This window comes from Doryrhamphus excisus, chromosome 1 (genome assembly GCF_030265055.1).
Source record: "Doryrhamphus excisus isolate RoL2022-K1 chromosome 1, RoL_Dexc_1.0, whole genome shotgun sequence".
Classification (NCBI taxonomy): Eukaryota; Metazoa; Chordata; class Actinopteri; order Syngnathiformes; family Syngnathidae; genus Doryrhamphus; species Doryrhamphus excisus.
This window is the reverse complement of record NC_080466.1, coordinates 30,716,272-30,739,461: the sequence shown is the minus strand read 5'-3', so window position 1 is coordinate 30,739,461 and position 23,190 is coordinate 30,716,272. Positions and strand designations below refer to the sequence as shown.

Genomic DNA, 23,190 nt, shown 5'->3' with positions numbered 1-23,190 from the left:
GAGAAAAATGTAAAACCATAATGAATAAAATTTCGGACCTATTTGGTACTGGTGTGTGTTACTGGTACATACTGGCATATGTCTATGCATTTGTTTGAAATGAAAGACCTTCCTAGTATAACAGTGACATTTTGCAACCTAAACCCGAATCCATAACTCTCGCCCATAGCCTTTCCCTGAACCCTAACACAAGCCTCACCGTAACAGCACAAAAGCGTATATTGTTCCATACAGACAGTAAACGCATCTTGGGCATGCAAGTTAACAAACCAACAAGGGAGGGAAAACATCTCCAACCTCGTGTATCTTCATCACGAGCATTTTATGATGAGGAAACAAGCAGCCCTGTTAAAGTAACATTTTTATTTACACAGTCAGCATTAAAAGCAGCTACCCTGTTTTATTTAATAAGGTCATCCGTCTTATTTGACACGATAATTCATTTATTATCCAGTTTGTCACAGCAACATGAATCATACTGTATGTCTTGCGGATGACAATGATTTACAAACATTGCAGTCCAGTTATTGCTTACTCAACATAGTAATTCAATTTCGCAGCTTCAAATGTGCCCATACTTTCTATTTCTTTCATAAATATCTACATTAAAATGTTTGGCCTCAATGATTGTCAGTGCATTTAAGTACGGTATAGACAAAAAAAAAAAACGTTTCAATGCAACATACCGGAATGCATCTGTCATATAAAATACCTGTCGATTATCCTTCAGAGTTTGTTTTTTTTCCCTGAAGGTTTGATCATTGCACTTGTGCAACTGTAAGAATAATGCAAATATTACCAACTTCTCAATCCCAATTTTTTTTAGGGATTCCATTTGTTTTGCAGGCTTTAGCCCTAATGCGTAACACACCGACGTTAGGCTAAAAACATCACAAAGAAAAGCAATTAAGCACATACATTGAATAAACATGATACAAACAATCATATGTGATCCACATAGGAAAGTAAAGTGACAATTGTACCCATTCCCGTGAAATGAAACGGGTACTGAAGTGGAAATGTAAACTAAATTAAATATCTGCTATCAAGGTCCCTGTATTTTTATCAGGCACATTCTATTTTACACTCGTATGAACAAGTTTAATTTGACAGTAATTTCTAGCTTATTGCGGTTAATTGGTTCTAGACCCGACAATAGCCACGTTTACATGGACCCAAATATTCCAATTCCATTCGGGTTATTTGCTCAAACGGAAAGAATGTAACCTTTGTATACACCACATTCCGAAAGAAAAGTGCCAATCCGAATGAATATATAATGGGATTCCCAGGGGTGGAATATTCCTTTCCCCAATCCGATTGAGGTATCTTGTACCCGCTCAAATGGAGAGTTGTCAGACTGTGTTCTTCTTCTTCTGTTGTTTATTGGCGGTTGGCAAGCAGCTTTCGATGTGCATTAGCGCCATCTGTGGAACAGAATCTAAACCCTTCTATACGCCATTCACAAGTCCACTTTTATTTAAAAAGAAAATACATATCTATATAAAACATGTGCCGAACTTAATTATAAAATATTAGCAAGATTGAACTTTATCTTTTCCTGTTCCCGGGTGCGTTCTTTCAGCGAATGCTGAGATATGACGTAACACGCAGATCGAGACGTTCTTCGGTTTAAAAAAAAATGGAGGTGAGCAATCGGCACTGGACTGCTAAGGAAAGTTTGTTTTTGATTCAAACTAAATTTCAAGACTGGACAAAGGAAAAACTGGCAATACGGAGTTATTCCAATAAGTGAAAAAAAAAACTTGTGGAAGCCGGTATCACGTGATGTTGATGTTTACGTTTGACTGGGCATGCCCCATTGACTATTCTGGTTGATTATAGCGACGCATGTAGACACGAGATTGGAATATTCCTTTCCATGTATACCATTGTTTTAGGAAAAGTCATTCGGAAAGATTCCATTCGGAAAGAAGAAAAACTGTTGGTGTTTACATTTTACTGGGCATGCCCCATTGACTATTCTGGTTGATTATAGCGGCGCATGTAGACACGAGATTGGAATATTCCTTTCCATGGATACCATTGTTTTCGGAAAAGTCATTCGGAATGAAGAAAAACTGTTGATGTTTACGTTTTACTGGGCATGCCCCGTTGACTATTCTGGTTGATTATAGCGACGCATGTAGACACGCGATTGGAATATTCCTTTCCATGTATACCATTGTTTTAGGAAAAGTCATTCGGAAAGATTCCATTCGGAAAGAAGAAAAACTGTTGGTGTTTACGTTTTACTGGGCATGCCCCATTGACTATTCTGGTTAATTATAGCGGCAAATTAGACATGCGATTGGAATATTCCTTTCCATGTATACCATTGGCGGCCCGGCGATCGAGTGGTTAGCGTGCAGACCTCACAGCTAGGAGACCAGGGTTCAATTCCACCTGTGGAATTCTGTGTGGAGTTTGCATGTTCTCCCTGTGCATGCGTGGGTTTTCTCCGGGTACTCCGGTTTCCTCCCACATTCCAAAAACATGCTAGGTTAATTGGCCATGAATGTGAATGTTTGTCTATATGTGCCCTGCGATTGGCTGGCAACCCTGCCTCTCGCCCAAAGACAGCTGGGATAGGCTCCAGCACCCCCCGCGACTCTCGTGAGGAAAAGCGGTAGAAAATGAATGAATGTATACCATTGCTTTCGGAAAGATTCCATTCGGAAAGAGAAAAATTCCTCATGTAAACGTGGCTAATGATTAGCGGAGACGGGGAAGGTTCTGTAGTCCTGAATCTTGTCTTAATAATTCCGACAGTCGCTTCTATTGCAAACGTTGATGCGGAAGCTTGAAGGTTGGCATAACAATTACCATTTGCTATAAAATCGATCAACTACTATACATTACACATTACCTTACCTTGCTTTGATTTCAGATATCCAATCTTGTTTAGATTTCCACTTTTTGTAGCGTGCCGTCGTCGAGTTGTTTTGTCAGTCACTGTGACAATCCACAACATCTACGGGTGAAACCAGACAGTTTCCAATGCATACTAAGTGGTTTTGCAAATAAAGTGCACTCACATGTTGGTTTCCCGGTGAAGGCCGTTTACCGGTACTGTCGCGCTCTCTCAGTCTCATCAGTGCTGCATTGGGACAATAACCCCCGGTACCCCCTCAAGTCGTGAAGTCTCGGTTTCACCGATTGGACTCACATTTCATCTGCTGGCATGCAGTGGCGTTTTAAATATACGCTCGTACAGAAGCCACATAAAGACAATAGCCTGTACAAACCATTTAAAGTACAGTTTTGGTGTAACAACGGGAAACCATATATTTATATACACTTACTTTCATTTGAATTCACACTTTAGGTGAAACGTTCTGATATTTGCTAAACTTTTTCCAACCTGAGTCATGATTTGTTCAAGAACAATAATTTAAGGACTCAACACGCCTACAAAAAAAAAAAAAAAACGGAGTCAAACATTGTACAACACTGAAACCACTTCGGAAGTTTGATGTTTTTCCAAGGATTAAGGTGAGGAGTTGCAGGAAGAGATTGAGTATAGGTTGTGAAGCAGGAACAAAGATAAGCGGTCGTTCGTGTCAACGTAGATGGCGAGGCAGCGTGTGATCGGGCAAGGGGAGAAGGCAAACTGTCCAAGTCAAAGAGGCAAGCAGGAAACAGTCTTGTCTCACATCTCCATGCGAGTTTCTTTGGTTGCTGGTGTGTCCTTTAACGTGCCAGAGATTGCGTACAACCTGCAGGAACAATAAACAGTCAAACTCTAAAAATAGTTTCAAACTGAGCGTATTGATTGATAAGTAATATGATGGCCAAAAAAAAAAAAACACACCTTCCAGTAATTTCACTCCTAATTTAAAAGTGTGGCTTTAAATTACTTATTCAATTATTATTTCATTAAATTACTCTGCCATTAAATTATTATTATTTATTTAAATTATTTTTGCAATTTATGCTGTACATGGTTCATATTTAATGCCATCTATTTATTCTCCACATTATTATTATTATTATTATTATACAGGATCCATCTAGTATCTATCGAGTATCTATCCATCTAGTATCCATCTAGTATCAATCTAGTATCCATGTAGTATCCATGTAGTATCCATGTAGTATCCATGTAGTATCCATGTAGTATCCATGTAGTATCCATCTATCTAATCTAGTATGTAGTATCTATGTAGTATCTAGTATGTAGTATCTAGTATCAATCTATCTAGCATCTATCTATCAATCTATCTAGTACCTATCTAGTACTGATCTAGTATCGACATAATGTGTACCATAGTAAGTGTCAATATAGTGATATATATAGCACATCATGACTGGTTCAAGACTCTTCATCCTTGTATTTAGCAAACATCAACTGCTACATTTGTTCACTTCCTGCTTTCCTAATATAATTTAAGTTTTTTGTTTGTTTTTTTAATTTAATTTAATTTATGTCACGTACCGAAGTAGGAGGTGATATGAGCATCCAATGCCATAATGGGTACCATAGTAAGTGTCAATATAGTGATATACAGTGAAGAAAATAAGTATTTGAACACCCTGCTATTTTGCTATTTCTCCCACTTAGAAATCATGGAGGGGTCTGAAATTTTCATCGTAGGTGCATGTCCACTGTGAGAGAGATAAACTAAAAAGAAAAATCCAGAAATCACAATGCATGATTTTTTAACAATTTATTTGTGTGATACAGCTGCAAATAAGTATTTGAACACCTGAGAAAATGAATGTTAATATTTGGTACAGTAGCCTTTGTTTGCTATTACAGAGGTCAAACGTTTCCTGTAGTTTTTCACCAGGTTTGCACACACTGCAGGAGGGATCTTGGCCCACTCCTCCACACAGATCTTCTCTAGATCAGTCAGGTTTCTGGGCTGTCGCTGAGAAACACGGAGTTTGAGCTCCCTCCAAAGATTTTCGATTGGGTTCAGGTCTGGAGACTGGCTGGGCCATGCTAGAACCTTGATATGCTTCTTACGGAGCCACTCCTTGGTTTTCCTGGCTGTGTGCTTCGGGTCGTTGTCGTGTTGGAAGACCCAGCCACGACCCATCTTCAATGCTCTGACAGAGGGAAGGAGGTTGTTCCCCAAAATCTCACAATACACGGCCCCAGTCATCCTCTCTTTAATGCAGTGCACTCGTCCTGTCCCATGTGCAGAAAAACACCCCCAAAGCATGATGCTACCACCCCCATGCTTCACAGTAGGGATGGTGTTCTTCGGATTGTACTCTTCATTCTTCTTCCTCCAAACACGCTTATTGGAATTATGACCAAAAAGTTCTATTTTGGTCTCATCTGACCATAAAACTTTCTCCCATGACTCCTCTGTATCATCCAAATGGTCATATGCAAACTTAAGACGGGCCTTGACATGTGCTGGTTTAAGCAGGGGAACCTTTCGTGCCATGCATGATTTCACATCAAGACGTCTTAGTGTATTACCTACAGTAACCTTGGAAACGGTGGTCCCAGCTCTTTTCAGGTCATTGACCAAGTCCTGTCGTGTAGTTCTGGGCTGATTCCTCACCTTTCTTAGAATCATTGAGACCCCACGAGGTGATATCTTGCATGGGGCTCCACTCCGATTGAGATTGACCGTCATGTTTAGCTTCTTCCATTTTCTAATGATAGCTCCAACAGTGGACCTTTTTTCACCAAGCTGCTTGGTAATTGCTCCGTAGCCCTTTCCAGCCTTGTGGAGGTGTACAATTTTGTCTCTGGTGTCTTTGGACAGCTTTTTGGTCTTCGCCATGTTACAAGTTAAAGTCTTACTGATTGTCTGGGGTGGACAGGTGTCTTTATGCAGCTAACGACCTCAAACAGGTGCATCTGATTCAGGATGATACATGGAGTGCAGGTGGACTTCTAATGGGCAGACTAACAGGTCTTTCAGGGTCAGAATTCTAGATGATACACAGGTGTTCAAATACTTATTTGCAGCTGTATCACACAAATAAATTGTTAAAAAATCATGCATTGTGATTTCTGGATTTTTCTTTTTAGTTTATCTCTCTCACAGTGGACATGCACCTACGATGAAAATTTCAGACCCCTCCATGATTTCTAAGTGGGAGAAATAGCAAAATAGCAGGGTGTTCAAATACTTATTTTCTTCACTGTATATAGCACATCATGACTGGTTCAAGACTCTTCATTCTTGTATTTAGCAAACATCAACAACAGCAACTCCCCTTTCCAGCATCCAAAACAACCACAGGGATAAAAGTAAGGACTTGTAAGGACACCCATCGCCTGTCTTGTTTTTGACATAAAAAAAAAGAAAACAGAATAAAGTTCATTTGTATTTCTCAACACATTTGTTTTGCTTTTCATGTTTTCTGCTCACTTGTCTCCGACAGCGTTCGTAAAAATGACATGCAAATGACATGCTTACATAATGTACCCACAATCTACAAATAGATTGCAATCCAGTGGCAAAGGATGGACATGCTTGACATTTTATGACAAGTGGAATTAATTTCTCAAACACAAGTGCTTATTGGCATGTCATTTTTCCATTTAACGGCTGTGATTGCAGAAAGGCCAGGTTCTGTTTGAACGTTTTACTTTGGTGGGAGCGACATGACCGTTTTTGTCAAGATAAAATCACACAAAAAGCAAAATATAATTCATGACTTCAATAATAGCAGTTTGAATTTTTGAAATTACTTGCTGAACTGATATATTTTTATGTCTTTGCCAAAGTTATCATCTGGATAAAAATCCTATTTAGTGTATGGAATTCCACAGAGTTCCGTACTGGAACCCATTTAATTTCTGTCATATGTGGAATCTAAGTAGCAGTACCTTTCTTAGCAGCATAAAACGTCTTTATGCTTTTTTTTCCAACAAGCACTGATATTTCACACATGGGTCAGTGGTCCTTGAATGCACCATGTTGCTACCTGAACCATCTGTTCTATCGATTATCATTATCACTCGATAGTGGCGAGTATCCATATATTTTCTAATTTAAAGGATTTTAAAGGTCTTAAACACGGATTGTCCATTGAGCATTTAGCTTGTCAGCTTCCGTAGCAAACAAACAATGGCAATTGAAAAGAGAAGAATAAGGTTATGGAGTTAAATTTTAAGTCAGCGAGGCATCGTTTAACTCTTTTGGGGAAATTAATTTTAGATATTATAAAACCGTCCAGCCTTCAAATCAAATTTGAAGATGAACTATATCAGCAAGTTGAAGTATTTGTGATTTTAGAAATAAGGAGTTAGTATGTTCTCTGTAGGCGGCATTATGAATTATCCTTACTGACCTTTTTTGCAGTACATTTAGCGAGTGAAGATTGCTTTTATAGTTATTACCCCGAAAGAACTTCTGCCAAAAGCACAACAAAACCAAAAATAACTCATAATCATTTAAATGTACTATTAAAACTCACTGAATCGTCATACCCTTTCAAGTGAGGTCCAGGGTTTGTCTTCATTTCTAGGGTTTTGTACCCCCAAGCTAAGGGGTAAAACTGCCTTCAAATCCATCAATCATAGCCACCATACCTGGACTTCCGAAAATGCTTGCGTTTCCCCATGACCTTCAAACAGGCAGACGAACAGGAGTTCTTCAGGTCTGCCACCTGGTAGATGATTGGGTTGTACATTGCTGAGGACTTGGCAAGCAGGGTAGGAATAACAGACACAGGAATGGGAACCGAATCCGGCTCCCCGAATGCGGATATCACCGACACGACCGCATACGGGATCCAGGCTATCAAGAAGCCTGCACAGATCAGCATTGCCACCTAAATGTGAACAAATACAACTTTCTCAGCCTTAATGTGAAATAAAAGAAAATACATAATGATATTTTACGATTTCTCTTACGCACCTTTGTGAGTTTCATCTCCAGGTTTTGGTTGTTATTGATTCGGGCATCAAAGTGCGAGATTTCTTTTGCAGAAGACTTGACTTTATAGATGATCATCACATAGGAAAAGACTATGATGCCAGTCGGTAGCACAAGACAGAAGAAGAGAATAGCCATGACAAAGGTCTGGCCCGATACAGAAGCTTGTGCCAACCACCAGTCCAGCGTGCAGGAGGTCCCAAATGGTTCTGGGGCGTAGCTTCCCCAACCTACCAGGGGCATGGTGGCCCAGAAGGCTGCATACATCCACACAAAGCATAAGCACAAGAAGGCGTGATGCCGTTTTAACCACGTTCCTAAGAATGAAAGAAAGAAGAACGTGTCAAGGGACAATACCAAAAATACTGTATTACCGATATTGGTACTAGTTAACCTTGTAAAACCGCTGGACTGTGGTACTGACTGGTTGCATTTGTGTTGCTGTGGTAATACACACATGCTGTACATCCACGTAATGGTAATGGTAGTATTTCATTTGAACATACATCAGATTACAATTGAATGCATCCCATAATCAGTTCACAGTTCCACATGTCCAAAAGGAGTAGGAAGAAGCAAAGCTTATTAAATCCTACCCCTCCATCTGGTACTTTTACAATCAGTAACTGTTACATTTGTTCACTTCCTGCTTTCCTAATATATTTTTTTAATTAAAAAATATTTTATGAATTTTTGTTTTTTTAGTTTTATTTAATTTTTTATTTTTTGTCACGTACCGAAGTACTCAGTGATATGAGCATCCAATGCCATAATGGGTACCATAGTAAGTGTCAATATAGTGATATATATAGCACATCATGACTGGTTCAAGGCTCTTCATCCTTGGATTTAGCAAACATCAACTGCTTGTATTGTTTCTTGAATTGGCTCATCGTTGTGCATTGTTTGATTTCCTTACTCAATCCATTCCATAGTTTGATTCCACATACTGAAATGCTATGGCTAGCATAACGTAGTCCTAGCATAGAAGTGTTTCAAATGTACTTGAGATCATATTTCTCCTCTCTTGTAGAGAAGTATTGGATGACATTTTAACTAATTGGTTATTTTTAGCCTTATGCATTATTTTAGCTGTTTGAAGCAAGTTGAAGTATTTGTGATTTTAGAAATAAGGAGTTAGTATGTTCTCTGTAGGCGGCATTATGAATTATCCTTACTGACCTTTTTTTGCAGTACATTTAGCGAGTGAAGATTGCTTTTATAGTTATTAGCCCGAAAGAACTTCAGCCAAAAGCCCAACAAAACCAAAAATAACTCATAATCATTTAAATGTACTATTAAAACTCACTGAATCGTCATACCCTTTCAAGGGAGGTCCAGGGTTTGTCTTCATTTCTAGGGCTTTGTACCCCCAAGCTAAGGGGTAAAACAACGGCTGGGTGAGTTCATTGCGATTGACTCATACTGTTAAAGATTTTTGTACACTGTCTGAGTCATCATTCAGCCAAAAAGTGTCCAAACAAACTGTCTACATGTTGGTGACTGAATCGATAGTGGTTCTTTGAGAATTGGGACACTATAGACAGATTCCAGATACTTTAAATTATCTTCATTTTGTGTGTGTGCACGTTGAATAAGTCCAAACCTGTACCAAAGGTTTAAGAGGCTGTGACATAAAACTTTACGTACCATATCTCAGATGACATATTTTGAGGTATCTGTCCAGGCTGACCACAGTCATCGTGGTGAGGCTCCCGCATCCAAAGAAGAAGCCTGCCCATCCGTAGAACTGACAGCCCTCCCAACCAAACAACCAGCGATGGGAAAAGCTAGAAACAACAAAAAAGGGCTTTCCCGTCACTAAGGACAGGGGGGTAGCGGAATAAGGGATGCAGCAGAATAACAGAAGACCACAAACAAACACAAAAGAGGTAATGGGGAGAAAGGATAGAAAGGTGTTTTGATGAGGATAATGGCGGTATAATGCAAGAGGACAAAAGGGGAGTGGGGTGGGACAGAATAAAAAATGTGGGAAATAAGATTAGTTTCCTGTTTTTTATAATATGAATGAGAACAACATGAGTGTTTTTTTCCCTGGGTTTAGAGCCTTAGAGGGGGAAAGGGGGCTCAAACATTAGCTACTCCGCTATGCATTTGAGGAGTTTACAGAAGCTCACTGCGGTCATCGCAAAGCGACAACACAGAAAGTAAACAAATAAAAGGAAGTAAATGTTCACATTTTGCAACTTAGCTTTGTTTTTCAAAAATGTAAAGTTTGTAGCACAATCTGTTATTTCTAAATTTAAAAAAATGCATATTGAAGCAAATTTTACATATTTTTTCCATAAAAGTGACTTAATAAACTAAAATACCAACATAAGCACACACAAGCACCAGACTTGATCGCCGAAACAACAGTTTTTTATTGCAGGTTTGAAATATCTCACACCGGAAACAATAATCCCTAATGAAAATACATGCTACAGTTGCTACACTAACCCACGCCAAGCTAAACACAACCCCTGATGTCACTTTCTGTCCGACCGTCACTGATCTCCCCCATCGAAAAGACTTTTATTTCAACACACGTCAGCACTATTATGGCTTGTTTACTCTTATTATGTCTATTATATTGGGTAATACGAGTGTAAAGGAGACTATAGGGGTGTTAGTTGATGTCTGGAGGGCTCTAAAAGTCCTTAATTCATTTATCATGGTTGGGTGTGAAACCATTCATTCATTTTCCTACCGTATTTTCCGGATTATAAGTCACACTTTTTTTCATAGGTTGGCTGTTCCTACAACTTATACTCCAGTGCGACTTATGTACGTTTTTTTTTCTACGTAATTACCGTATTTTCCAGACTCTAACTCACATTTTTTTCATGGGTTGGCTGTTTCTGCGACTTATACTCCAGAGTGACTTATAAATGAAAAAACTGTTGTGTTACCATAAAAAAAAAAACATTGTGTTAGCATATCTTACACCTATTCAGCCTGTTCTCTTATTTTTTTATTGTTAGTACTTGCCTTCCAAGAGGATGTAATGTCTGTTTTGGTCAAGTAGTTAAAATAAATTACCTGCAAAAAATGCGACTTATACTCCAGTGCGACTTATGTACGTTTTTTTTTCTACGTAATTACTGTATTTTCCATATATACTATAACTCACATTTTTTTCATAGGTTGGCTGTTTCTGCGACTTGTACTCCAGAGTGACTTATAAATGAAAAAACTGTTTATGTTAGCATAAAAAAACATTGTGTTAGCATATCTTACACTTATTCAGCCTAATCTCTATTTTTTATTGTTAGTACTTGCCTTCCAAGAGGACGTAATGTCTGTTTTGGTCAAGTAGTTAAAACAAATTACCTGCAAAAAATGCGACTTATACTGCAGTACGACTAATGTATGTTTTTTTCTACCTAATTATGCATTTTTGGCCTTGATTTTACAGACAACAAACAATTATGATTTCTTCTGTCATTAAGTCACAAGGTAAAACGTTTGAAAGGCGTTCATTGTCAGCAGGAAGTACTAGGAAAGTATCCGTGGGGCAAACTGGTGGTCGGAAACAGTATCTTTCTTTATTTGTGCGTCTGGGTCACATCACAATCTTATCAACCAGACAAGCCACAGGCCACAATTTTATTTTTTTTAAAGTACATAGGAACGCACTTTTAGAGAACACTAAAGCTATAAAAAACAATGCGGGCACACAGACGATTGACATGTCGACATTTGGCTTGGTCACCTGTCATAGGCAGCATGAAACTCGAGTCTTCATCGAGCCAATCGGTGACAGTGATTGCCTGACTGATACCATCTCAGGCTGTAGCTGTGGGGAAATATGCTGCAGCCCATGTCTGGATAGGATGTGGTCAATTTTCTTCCCTCAGCTTATATTGATGATGAGATTGGGGAGAACTCGTCAATAGATGGAGACATGGTACGACACTAAATCCCTTATGTTTTTATAACTGGTTCTTCTGTTAATGGTTATTATTATTGTTATTTTGGCTAAACTGACATTAAAATTCAGTCACATGGAATGACAGGAGAACTGTTAACTGCTTAAACTAATTTCTGCGAAAACAACTCCAGGGCACACACATGGGCGCTTGTTTTCTGATGAAATGTGATGAATATTATTATTATTCTACTGAACGCCACGTGTGCTACTGCCTGACTGTCATCAGACCAGGAAGTCGGGTCATCCCTAAGCAGGGAAGCCCAGACATTCCTCTCCAAAGCTACTTTGTCCGGCTCCTCCCGCCTGGTCCTGAGGTGTTCCCAGGCCATTTGAGACATTAACTGTGTTCGAAACCGCATACTTACTACTACATACTGCATACCCAATCCATCAGACAGTATGCAAAGCGTTTACACAACAGCGTACTACGTGATAATCCACAATGCATTGCGCTCTGACCCAACCCGAAATCGACAGGCTGAAGCTGATTTCAATTTAGCTCTAAACTCTTTAAATACATCACTTTATTGGGATTTTTTTTTTAAAATCAGGCAAGAAAAGCCACGTTTACATGGACCCAAAGTCCCTGTATTTTTACCAGGCATTTTCTATTTTACACTCATATGAACAAGATTAATTTGAATTTTTTTAAGTAATGGACAGTAATTTCTAGCTTGTTGCGGTTAATTGGTTCTAGACCCGACAATAGCCACGTTTACATGGACCCAAATATTCCAATTCCATTTGGGTTATTTGCTCAAACGGAAAGAATGTAACCTTTGTATACACCTCATTCCCAAAGAAAAGTGCCAATCTGAATGAATATATAACGGGATTCCCAGGGGTGGAATATTCCTTTCCCCAATCCGATTGAGGTGTCTTGTACCCGCTCAAACAGAAAGTTGCCAGACTGCGTTCTTCTTTGTGGTGTTTTTCTTCTTCTGTTGTTTATTGGCGGTTGGCAAGCAGCTTTGGTGTGCATTAGCGCCATCTGTGGAACAGAATCTAAACCCTTCTATACGCCATTCACAAGTCCACTTTTATTAAAAAGAAAATACATATCTATATAAAACATGTGCCGAGCTTAATTATAAAATATTAGCAAGATTGAACTTTTATCTTTTCCTGTTCCCGGGTGCGTTCTTTCAGCGAATGCTGAGATATGACGTAACACGCAGCTCCAGACGTTCTTCGATTAAAAAAAAAAATGGAGGTGAGCAATCGGCACTGGACTGCTAAGGAAAGTTTGTTTTTGATTCAAACTAAATTCCAAGACTGGACAAAGGAAAAACTGGCAATACGGAGTTATTCCAACAAGTGAAAGAAAAATTGGAGGAAGTCGGTATCACGTGATGTTGGTGTTTACGTTTTACTGGGCATGCCCTATTGACTATTCTGGTTGATTATAGCGGCGCATGTAGACACGAGATTGGAATATTCCTTTCCATGTATACCATTGCTTTCGGAAAGATTCCATTCGGAAAGAGAAAAACTCCTCATGTAAACGTGGCTAAAGTGGCCATTTACTAGATTAGATTATATTAGATTCAACTTTATTGTTATTGCTCATGTCACTGGTACAGGGCAACAAAATGCAGTTAGCATCCAACCAGAAGTGCAATTTTATAAGTACATTAGTAGTAAGTATGGACAGATCTATGTACTAGGTCGCGAGTGTGCCATTTATTTGTCCAAATAGCAACCGTTTACAATTTCGTTCGGCGAATTCTGCAAAATTTAAGCTAGCCAAAGTGAGCAACGCACGTATTGGTTATTTTCACAAAATAAAACACCCCCTTACTTTTCTCATACAAAAACACATAGTGATAAATGACTGCTTTTACTTTGAAAACAAGAAGCAAACCAACTCGCAATATATCCGACTTGACACTGTTGTTTTTTGTTTTTTTTCGGCGGTGATGTCCTGTCACGTTGCATCCTGGGTAATTTGAGCATGAGTAGTAAGCTGATGAACATTTCTGGTGAATACAGTACGCATCCGGCAACTTCTCGCATACTCAAAAATCGCATACTGCCAGTGCAGACACACTGCATACTCAAAGAGTTAGTATGCAAGTACGTGGTTTCGAACACAGCCATAGTCTCTCCAACATATTCTGGGTCGTCTATCAGTCGGACGTTCCCTGAACACCTCACTCAGGGAAGCATCCTGACCAGATGCCAGAGCCACACTATGGAGAAAACCAATTTCAGCCTTGTACCCGCGACCTTGTCCTTTCAGTCACAACCCAAAGTTCACGACTATAGGTAAGGGACCGATGCAGACACTGCAACAATCCGCCCGTTTATCTTGAATTCCAGGCTTCGCTCACTCGTGAACAAAACCAAGAGGTACTCCTCTCAAGGCCAAGCCAACAGTAGAAAAATATCAAAATAAAACAATATTTAATGGGTATCCCAATTTTGCCATTCAGTAGTGACCCCTGGACTCTAACCCCCTTTGGGAATTTCAGCACCATTTCTCTGTAGCGTTCTACGGCCATACGGTGGCCAAGTGGTTAGCATATTTACAACAAGGTCATGCAAACATTGTCCTCATAAGTGAGTACTACAAACTCATGACGCTAGTCCACGTTTAATCGAAGCGGATGCTCATCAGTAAAACACGGACGTGCTTGTAGGGAATGAATAAATGAGTCAAAGTACGATAGGTAAAACGGAAAAGCAAAGGACAATTAATACAAAGCTCATTATTTGAGTGTCAACGCCTGCGGGAATGTAATTGTTATTAGCTTTTCAATATTTCTCTCACTGATTCAGGGCACATGAACAAAATCGTAAATGAAAATATGGCTTTGAGGCATTCCGAGCCAGTTTGTTTATAAAAATAAGTTATACATTATATAATTTTTAATGCCCCACAAAAATGTACAGTAGATTGATATGTTTGTATTCTAAACATTATTTGTTTTTAATTGCAGAAGTTGCATTAGATAACCCTTACCAAAATTTTAAGGCCAGTTGAAAAAGTCTTTGGTGAGCTAATTGAAGTAGCTAAGTGTTTAGGAGCTACTGGATGGAGACCCCTGACTTCCTGTGTATGAACTCAAGAGTGGTGACGTAGCGCCAATGTTGCGGTGGAGCTCAGGAGAAGACAAACATCTGCCCAAGATTGTCAGCACTCATTGTCGGACACACTTTGTCAAAGGCACCGTTTGTTCCGTGTAGCTCAGATGCCGGATGTGATGGCGCCGCATTAATACAACTTTTCCGGCGAGAGTACGCCACTTCTGGCTTCAGCAAGGATTTCCCATGCCTTCTCAAACAGAGTATTTCGAGCTAATTAGTTTTAAATAATAATTAGTAATTTTTATGTTGTATTTATCGATGATATACGGTACTGCAATTTTTGGTGTGAAGTAGAGCTTGTTTATCTGTACCTATACTTTCTCGAATCTCGCATCTACTGTAATATAATCTACCAGCGTTTTATCATGAACAATTGGTGGAGTTGGAAATATTTCTCAGTGTTTTTTTTTCATAAAACTGTGTTTTATTAACCGTCCAGTTTTGACAGAAAATATATTTCACTTGCCTGAGCTTGCCGAGTAAACAGAGAAGCAGAGCTTTGGGGGAAAGTGGCCTACAGCCACGCCCAGTCCGCTCCTCTGTGACATCACAAAGGACCAGTTTTACCACACCTTCTCAAACTGAGCATTTTGAGCTAATTAGTTTTCTATATTTTTTTTACAGATTTTGACAGATTTTCTTATCTAAAGTAGAGTTAAAATTTTTTCCAGAAAACCCACCTTATTCACTCATAAAGTTAACTCAAAATAATTAATAATACAGCGTAAAATTGACAGTAAACTAATGCAGCATTCGGTACTGTACATGATTGTTATAGTAAATGCTACCAAACGTGTTACCAGTAGATGGTAATCTAACATCAACAGATATCGGTAATTTTGACGTTGTATTTATCGATGAAAATTTTTTGTGTGACGTTTATTTGTACTTATACTTTCTCGAGTCTCGCATCTACTGTAATATAATGTACCAGTGTTTTATCATGAACAATTGGTGGAGTTGGAAATATTTCTCATTGGGTTTTTTTTTTAAATAAAACTGTGTGTTTTGATGAAAGTTGTAAAAGGTACCTGATATGCCGAAGTCAAAGATGGCTAAGTTGACAGTCATGAGCTCCGGAGGCTTCAGTTTGGTTTTGCGTTTGATGGTCATGTACAAAACGTATCCGTTCCCTGTTGCAGACAAAATACCTATAAAAGAGAAAGAGTGATAAATGTTGCATAAGCATCACTTAAATCAACATTATGATAAATATCTTGTCAATACAGTATCGTGGAACAAAGTAACACGATATATATCGCCGAAACGATATTTTCTTACACCCCTATATCATACTATACCATAAATGCAGGACATACATAATTTTATTTTTTAATCAAACACTTTGCTAACATTTTATGTGCCATAATAACAGCACTGACCTATGATGCAGATGTAAAAAGCTGCAACAATGTCTGCCTCCTTAGAGAGTCTTGAAGCAAACGGATCGCCACGGAGGAGATAATGGGGCACGTAGGAGGAATATGGCCACGTCGCATTCACCATCACTGCCAGCTGTGGGGACTTTTCTGTGGAAAACAAAGGAAAGGATGATACAGATGACTGGGTGGTTAGCGCGCAGACCTCACAGCGAGGAGACCAGGGTTCAATTCCACCCTCGGCCAGCTCTGTGTGGAGTTTGCATGTTCTCCCCGTGGGTTTTCTCCGGGTACTCCGGTTTCCTCCCACATTCCAAAAACATGCTAGGTTAATTAGCCACTCCAAATTGTCCATAGGTATGAATGTGAGTGTGAATGGTTGTTTGTCTATATGTGCCCTGTGATTGGCTGGCCACCAGTCCAGGGTGTACCCCGCCTCTCACCCGAAGACAGCTGGGATAGGCTCCAGCACCCCCCACGACCCTTGTGAGGTTAAGCAGTAGAAAATGACTGAATGAATAATAATAATAATAATAATAATAATACATTTTATTTGTATAGCGCTTTTCAGAGTACTCAAAGATGCTTTACAGTGAAGAAAAAAGAAATAAAAAAATAGAGTAAAAAACGATGTAAACGATGCATTCAAATAATAATAATGGTACAAGTCTTATGTGACTATATGGGTGTTATTTCATGTCTCGACGGCTCCAATAATAAAAAAAAAAAACATAATTAAAAGGTTGTAAACAGATTTTCAATGTTGTCACTCCAAAAAATATTCAATTTCTAATTAAGCAATCACAGAAATTCACATGAATGGGACTAGAACCAATTAACCGTGACAGCACCTCCTCCACAAACCACAGACCATCACACTACCACCACCAACATACATAATTGGCCACAGGTATGAATGTGAGTGTGAATGGTTGTTTGTCTATATGTGCCCTGTGATTGGATGGCCACCAGTCCAGGGTGTACTCTCGCCCGAAGACAGCTGGGATAGGCTCCAGCACCCCCCCCCCCCATGACCCTTGTGAGGAAAAGCGGTAGAAAATGAATGAATGAAAGCATAGCTTGTATAAGGATATACTAGCATCATTAACCAAGTGTCCGATCTATTTTTATGATTTTTATGCTATATATAGCACCATGTACTAGAACAAATGGTCAGTGAGAATACTTCACCCTGAGAGAACAACGACTAGACTGTTTGCGATCATTCCCCTTTAGGTCATTATCGCACCACTCCAAAGGGAAAACCATTTCCCGGAAAATTACTTGTTGACAGATAATTACAACTTATGCCCTTTAAGTCTAGCGTTCTAATCATACTGTATCCCCCCCCCCGCCATGATGCAAAGGATCAATGTCAGTAAAGGCTACAGTACTCTACCCACATGTGTTTTCCACATTAAAACACATTCACAGACTCTAATGCCCATTTTGGACAATCAGAAACCTGAAAAAAGGCAACCTGCTGATTAGCTGGACAAACTGATTATAACGCGTCGGTGCTGTTACGTCATACATAGCGTTCAAATCAGTGCACACATATTTGGCGTTCCTTCACTGTAAAACTCTGACCTGCCAACCTGTGCAAGAAAGTACCCACCCCCCGTCATTTTTATATTTTAATTTATATTGTTTTAATTTTAATCTAATATATTAGTCAATAAATCATGCTGTTTTGTGGTTGAATACGGACTATTAATTGTACATATTATTTTAATTAATTAAATTAATTATAATACATACATCTTCAAGCAGTCCGAAGACTGAAGACTTGAATTTATATTGTTTTAATTTTAATCTAATATATTAGTCAATAAATTGTGCTGTTTTGTGGTTGAATACGGACTATAAATTGTACATATTTTTAAAATTAATTAAATTAATTATATTACGTACATCTTCAAGCAGTCCGAAGACTGAAGACTTGAATTTATATTGTTTTAATTTTTATCTAATATATTACTCAATAAATCGTGCTGTTTTGTGGTTGAATACGGACTATTAATTGTACATATTTTTTAAATTAATTTAATTAATTATATTGCATACATCTTCAAGCAGTCCGAAGACTTGAATTTCTATTGTATTAATTTTAATCTAATATATTAGTCAATAAATCGTGCTGTTTTGTGGTTGAATACGGACTATTAATTTTTTAATTAATTAAATTAAAAGATATATTAATTATCTTCAAGCATAAAAATAGTTAATAATAAATTAACTAGAATGTAAATATAAGACATTCAGAAGATGCTTTCAGGAACTTTGTGATAACATGTAGTGTTCACTAGGTAATGCTCAGTAATGCTACCTTAAAGTTCAGCGAAACACACAAGCACCAGATAACAGGCATTTATTATGGGTTTGAATAATCTCACAAAAGGAACAGCAACTAACACGGGCTACTTGAATATATTTACAACAATACACACAAGTTTTTAGTATAAAAGTGACTATAGGGGTGTTATTTCATGTGTAGAGAGCTCTAATAATGTACTTAGATGGTCCTAAACAGGTTTTATTCTATACACCTGATTTTGACTTAGAATTCGCAAGCATTCTTCATCTTTGCTTTTCAACTGATCAACTAAACAAAAATGTTACCCCATGAAATCCAAAGGGACACAGTCATAAACACTTCTTATAGTTTCAGGTAGAATGGCAAGGAATTCTTCCATCTACTGCCGTGCGTGCCTTTTGCCTAAAATGGAAGATTTCCCTCCCAGCTGGGGATCAAGTCACAGTATGAATGAATCTGCACAGGAATCTTATGAGTGTCATTTGTGACGTTTTATGTAACAAACAAATACCTTCACCAAAGGCATTCCAAGTGTTCAAATTGAGAGCTAGGTATCAATGAACGAGGTTAGCGAGTTGTCGTGTTAGTTAATTAGTAGTGAGCATCCGACCCCATTTTGAAATAAAATGTTTTCGTCCGGAATAAAGAATGAAATCGGAAGAACTACCAGGGAAAACGTGGCATAAAATTAATGAATTCTGTCCGAAATCAAACACGTTTAATCTTAATTGTTGTCCAATATGTCAAGACGGATAGGTAGACGGACGGATAGACGGACGGATAGACGGACGGATAGACGGACGAATAGACGGACGGATAGACGGACGGATAGACGGACGGATAGACGGACGGATAGACGGATAGACAGACTGATAGATAGACGGATAGACGGATAGACGGATAGACGTCATTGCCTGGCTCCAGCATAATAATAATAAATAATAATAATAATAACATGGAGAATAAACAGATGACATCAAATATGAACAACGTACATCATAAACAGTAATTTGTACAAATAATTTAAATAATAATAATTGAATAAATAATAATAATTTCAAGTTTACCTCTCGGGGAAAACATGCGGCGTTCAGAAATGCAGAGATATGAAAATTAAGCTAGCTAATTGTAAACAGGATGAGCTACTGACATGTGAAATGAAGAGGCTTGTTAGAACAACAATGCCATCACGTCATTACACACAAGAAACACGACTACGGTGAATCTATTATCCCTCAGCGTGCACTGATAGATCATTACATTGCAAATGGTAGATAATTGTTGATGGTGTGAATAAGTTATTATTGCTATGATGGTGCAGTTGGGAGCACAACAAATGCAAATAAGAGGAAAGAAAATTGAGATCTGTTGAATAAAAAAAGCCACGTGAATGCAATCAATCACAATATATTAATAATAGAAATGCAAAATTATGTTTTTTTTGAGTTTTTAACATATAAATGAATACATATTGTGGTTCTGGCTTTTGTAGTTTTGCGGAGATTCGGTAATTACAATTTATAGAGACTTAACAAATGGCAACAAATGCTACATTTCACAAATGAACACAAATACAGTGACTGATAAGTATTTCAAATACTACGCGAGTATAACTGCATGGGTATTTTCATGCCAAATAATGATTTTAGTTTATGTTGTGTCACCATTGTGTAGATTTTTGGCAAAACATACATATACATAGCTAAATTGTATTTTTTGTTGGGAACTGATATTTCCCCGAAACTTACCTGCTGATTACTAAAGAACAGAAAAAGGGAGAAAAAAATATTCTGTGTGCTTTGAAAAATTCAGCAAAAATCGTCAAAAATAGCTGTTGCAGAGAGCGATGTATTTTGAATAAGCTAACCGAGTTAGCCGGTTCCACCATAGCATAGGTAGTGGTTGGGTCCATAATGTACTGTATCAGAAAAGAGGCAAAGATTCCCATCAATATTTTCCAATATCAAAGCTAATATGTGTGAATATCATCTTTTGGCTAAAACATGAAGTCATGGATGACTAAATAAAAAAATATTCACAATTGAGACGCATATTTAAATGTTAAAAAAATGATAATTTGATTACCAAAATAGTTTAAAATTAACTGGGTAATGGATTAATCGATTAATTGTTGCAGCTCAAGTTGCAAATGAAAGAAGTAAACAAAAATGAACATTTACAAATCAGTCAGTGATCAATCAGTTTTTTTGTGTTTCTGTGTTTCCTTGATCAACTATTAATATCTTCATAATTTTCATACTTTACATCATAGATTGTGCTTCCGAGTGAAGTAATCACTGTGCAATGTTTGAATTTGTGAAACCCGAAAACAAAGACAAGATCTTGGATAAGTTAAACATGATTCCTAGAACATGCCTCTGGTCTTTGGACTCCGAATGTGACTGTTTACCACAAAACAAACAAACAATGCGGTTAGTTCTGAGCTCGTTTTTGTCCCACGAGTAAGCTACAAGTAAATAAACTGAGGCATGCACAGTTGTGTATCCATTTGATGGGAATTGGCCGACCTGATGTCATCTTCCTGTGACTTTTTTTTTTTTTTAATCTTATTGGCCATTTTGAAATTTGTAGGCAGAGGATCGTTTCTACGAACTGTTCATAGTACACGTAAAAGTATCTATTGTTGTTGTTCTTGTCCCTTTTCTTTTTTCTTCTTTTCTAGCCCCTCCTGCTCCGGCCCAGCCTCTCCAAATTTGCATAACAACCAAACATCAAATAAAGCCAAATAATACTCCATATAACAGGGAAGGTGTAGCATACAATCTGATTAGCATGTAAGGGTATTTAGCTCAATTATACTATCTGCTCCAAACAAAAATATCACTATTGTCATAATAAATATGGTATTTTGTTTACTATGTTTTTGCCAGGATGTCTTAACATGTCACTCACCAAAACCAAAGCATTTATATATCTATATATAAATACACACACATATATACATAAACATACAAATATTACACACATATATACAGTATATTCCAAATATTATTATGAAAAATGTATATTCCTGAAAGATATATCTTAGAAAGTCTGATCAAATGTCTTTTTTATGTAATTTATTCCTAACTTAGCAAAACAAACAAACAATGCGGTTAGTTCTGAGCTCGTTTTTGTCCCACAAGTAAGCTCCAAGTGGAAATTACGTAAATAAAGCGAGGCATGCACAGTTGTGTATCCATGTGATGGGAATTGGCCGACCTGATGATGGCATCTTCCTATTACTTTTTTTTATTTTATTTTATTGGCTATTTTGAAATTTGTCGGCGGAGGATCGTTTCTACGAGCTGTTAGCTTTCAGGACACAGCCAGTTACATAGTACACGTAAAAGTATCTATTGTTGTTGTTCTTGTCCCTTTTCTTTTTTTCTTCTTTTCTATCCCCTCCTGCTCCGGTCCAGCCTCTCCAAATTTGCATAACAACCAAACATCAAATAAAGCCAAATAATACTCCATATATTACAATCTGTTTAGCATATAAGGGTATTTAGCTCAATGATACTATCTGCCCCAAACAAAAATATCACTATTGCCATAATAAATATGATATTTTGTTTACTATGTTTTTTGCCAGGATGTCTTTAACTGTGGTTTTAAACCAATACAACAACAATATGTTTACATTCATACCAAAACATAGCATTATTACCATCGCATAGGCTGCCATTCAATACCATAGTACCAGAGTGTCATTAGATTCAGATTAAAATTGAGAATCTATTTAACTAAAACAAAAACTAAAATGTAAATTATCACTAAAAAAATAACAATAGTGGCTATTACCCTTTAAAAAAAAATACACACACATGAATTACGCTTCAAAAGAAAGTGACTTCGAACACTCGACATCATAACAAAAGTGACGATTCCAGATTCCTTACCTTTTTGAACATCAGTCACTCCGGAGTTAAATCCCTGTCTGGTTTTTACGGAACTACAATTAAGAGAAAGTTGGAAAGTTCTAGAAGAAAAAGGGGCAGCGGTGTTGCGGATAAAAGTCAAATAGTCCCGTGACGTTCCTATCCCCTCGTCTCAAGTCTGCTCTGAATCACCGCAGCGGATCAGCAGCTTCTTCTTCCAGCTGTTAAGTCAGCGTGTGGGGGGAGGGCGACGCAACTACTTCCGGTTGGTACTTTCAAAGTAAATCATATTCCGGTGCGTGTAAGTACTTTTTTTTACTTCTCAGTTATATTGATTGTTTATTTTCACAGTCTGTGTTTTTATGCTGGTTTATTACAGTGTTGGTATTATTAATTATATCTTCATGTTGTTTACAATAATAATAATTTTTTTATTTTAATTTTTTATTTTAATAATTTTAATTATTGGACACACGTTGATATCTTTACATTGTATTAATCTATTTATTTATTGTATATAATTGTTATATAATATTAGATAATATTAGTATAATATTAATGAATCTGTAAATTAAAAAAAATAAAAAATAACATAAAATTATAAATATTATATTATTATAATTATATAATATTTATCCATATATAAATACACACACATATATACATAAACATACAAACATTACACATATATATACAATATTAGATTATATTACAAATATCAGATTTCACAGTCTGT

The 23,190-nt window shown here is 37.5% G+C and overlaps 1 protein-coding gene across 1 annotated transcript; it reads right to left on the bottom strand.

Annotated features, from left to right (window-relative positions):
- Positions 1-649: 649 nt before the first annotated feature.
- Positions 650-22,642, bottom strand: opn5 (opsin 5). Its single transcript, XM_058088529.1, has 7 exons — positions 22,476-22,642; positions 16,260-16,406; positions 15,909-16,028; positions 9,504-9,674; positions 7,836-8,170; positions 7,508-7,749; positions 650-3,719 (listed from the first exon to the last, which is right to left on the bottom strand). The coding sequence occupies exons 2-7, from the start codon at positions 16,381-16,383 to the stop codon at positions 3,653-3,655; spliced, it is 1,059 nt and encodes a 352-aa protein (XP_057944512.1). The 5' UTR covers positions 16,384-16,406; positions 22,476-22,642; the 3' UTR covers positions 650-3,652.
- Positions 22,643-23,190: the final 548 nt, after the last annotated feature.

Coding starts and splice junctions, on each gene's coding strand:
- opn5 (XM_058088529.1), bottom strand. CDS start 16,383: ATGGTGAATGCGACGTGGCCATATTCCTCCTACGTGCCCCATTATCTC. Junction 16,029..16,259: donor TTTTTACATCTGCATCATAG/GTCAGTGCTGTT, acceptor TCTCTTTTATAG/GTATTTTGTCTGCAACAGGG. Junction 9,675..15,908: donor CTTTGACTTCGGCATATCAG/GTACCTTTTACA, acceptor CCCTGTCCTTAG/TGACGGGAAAGCCCTTTTTT.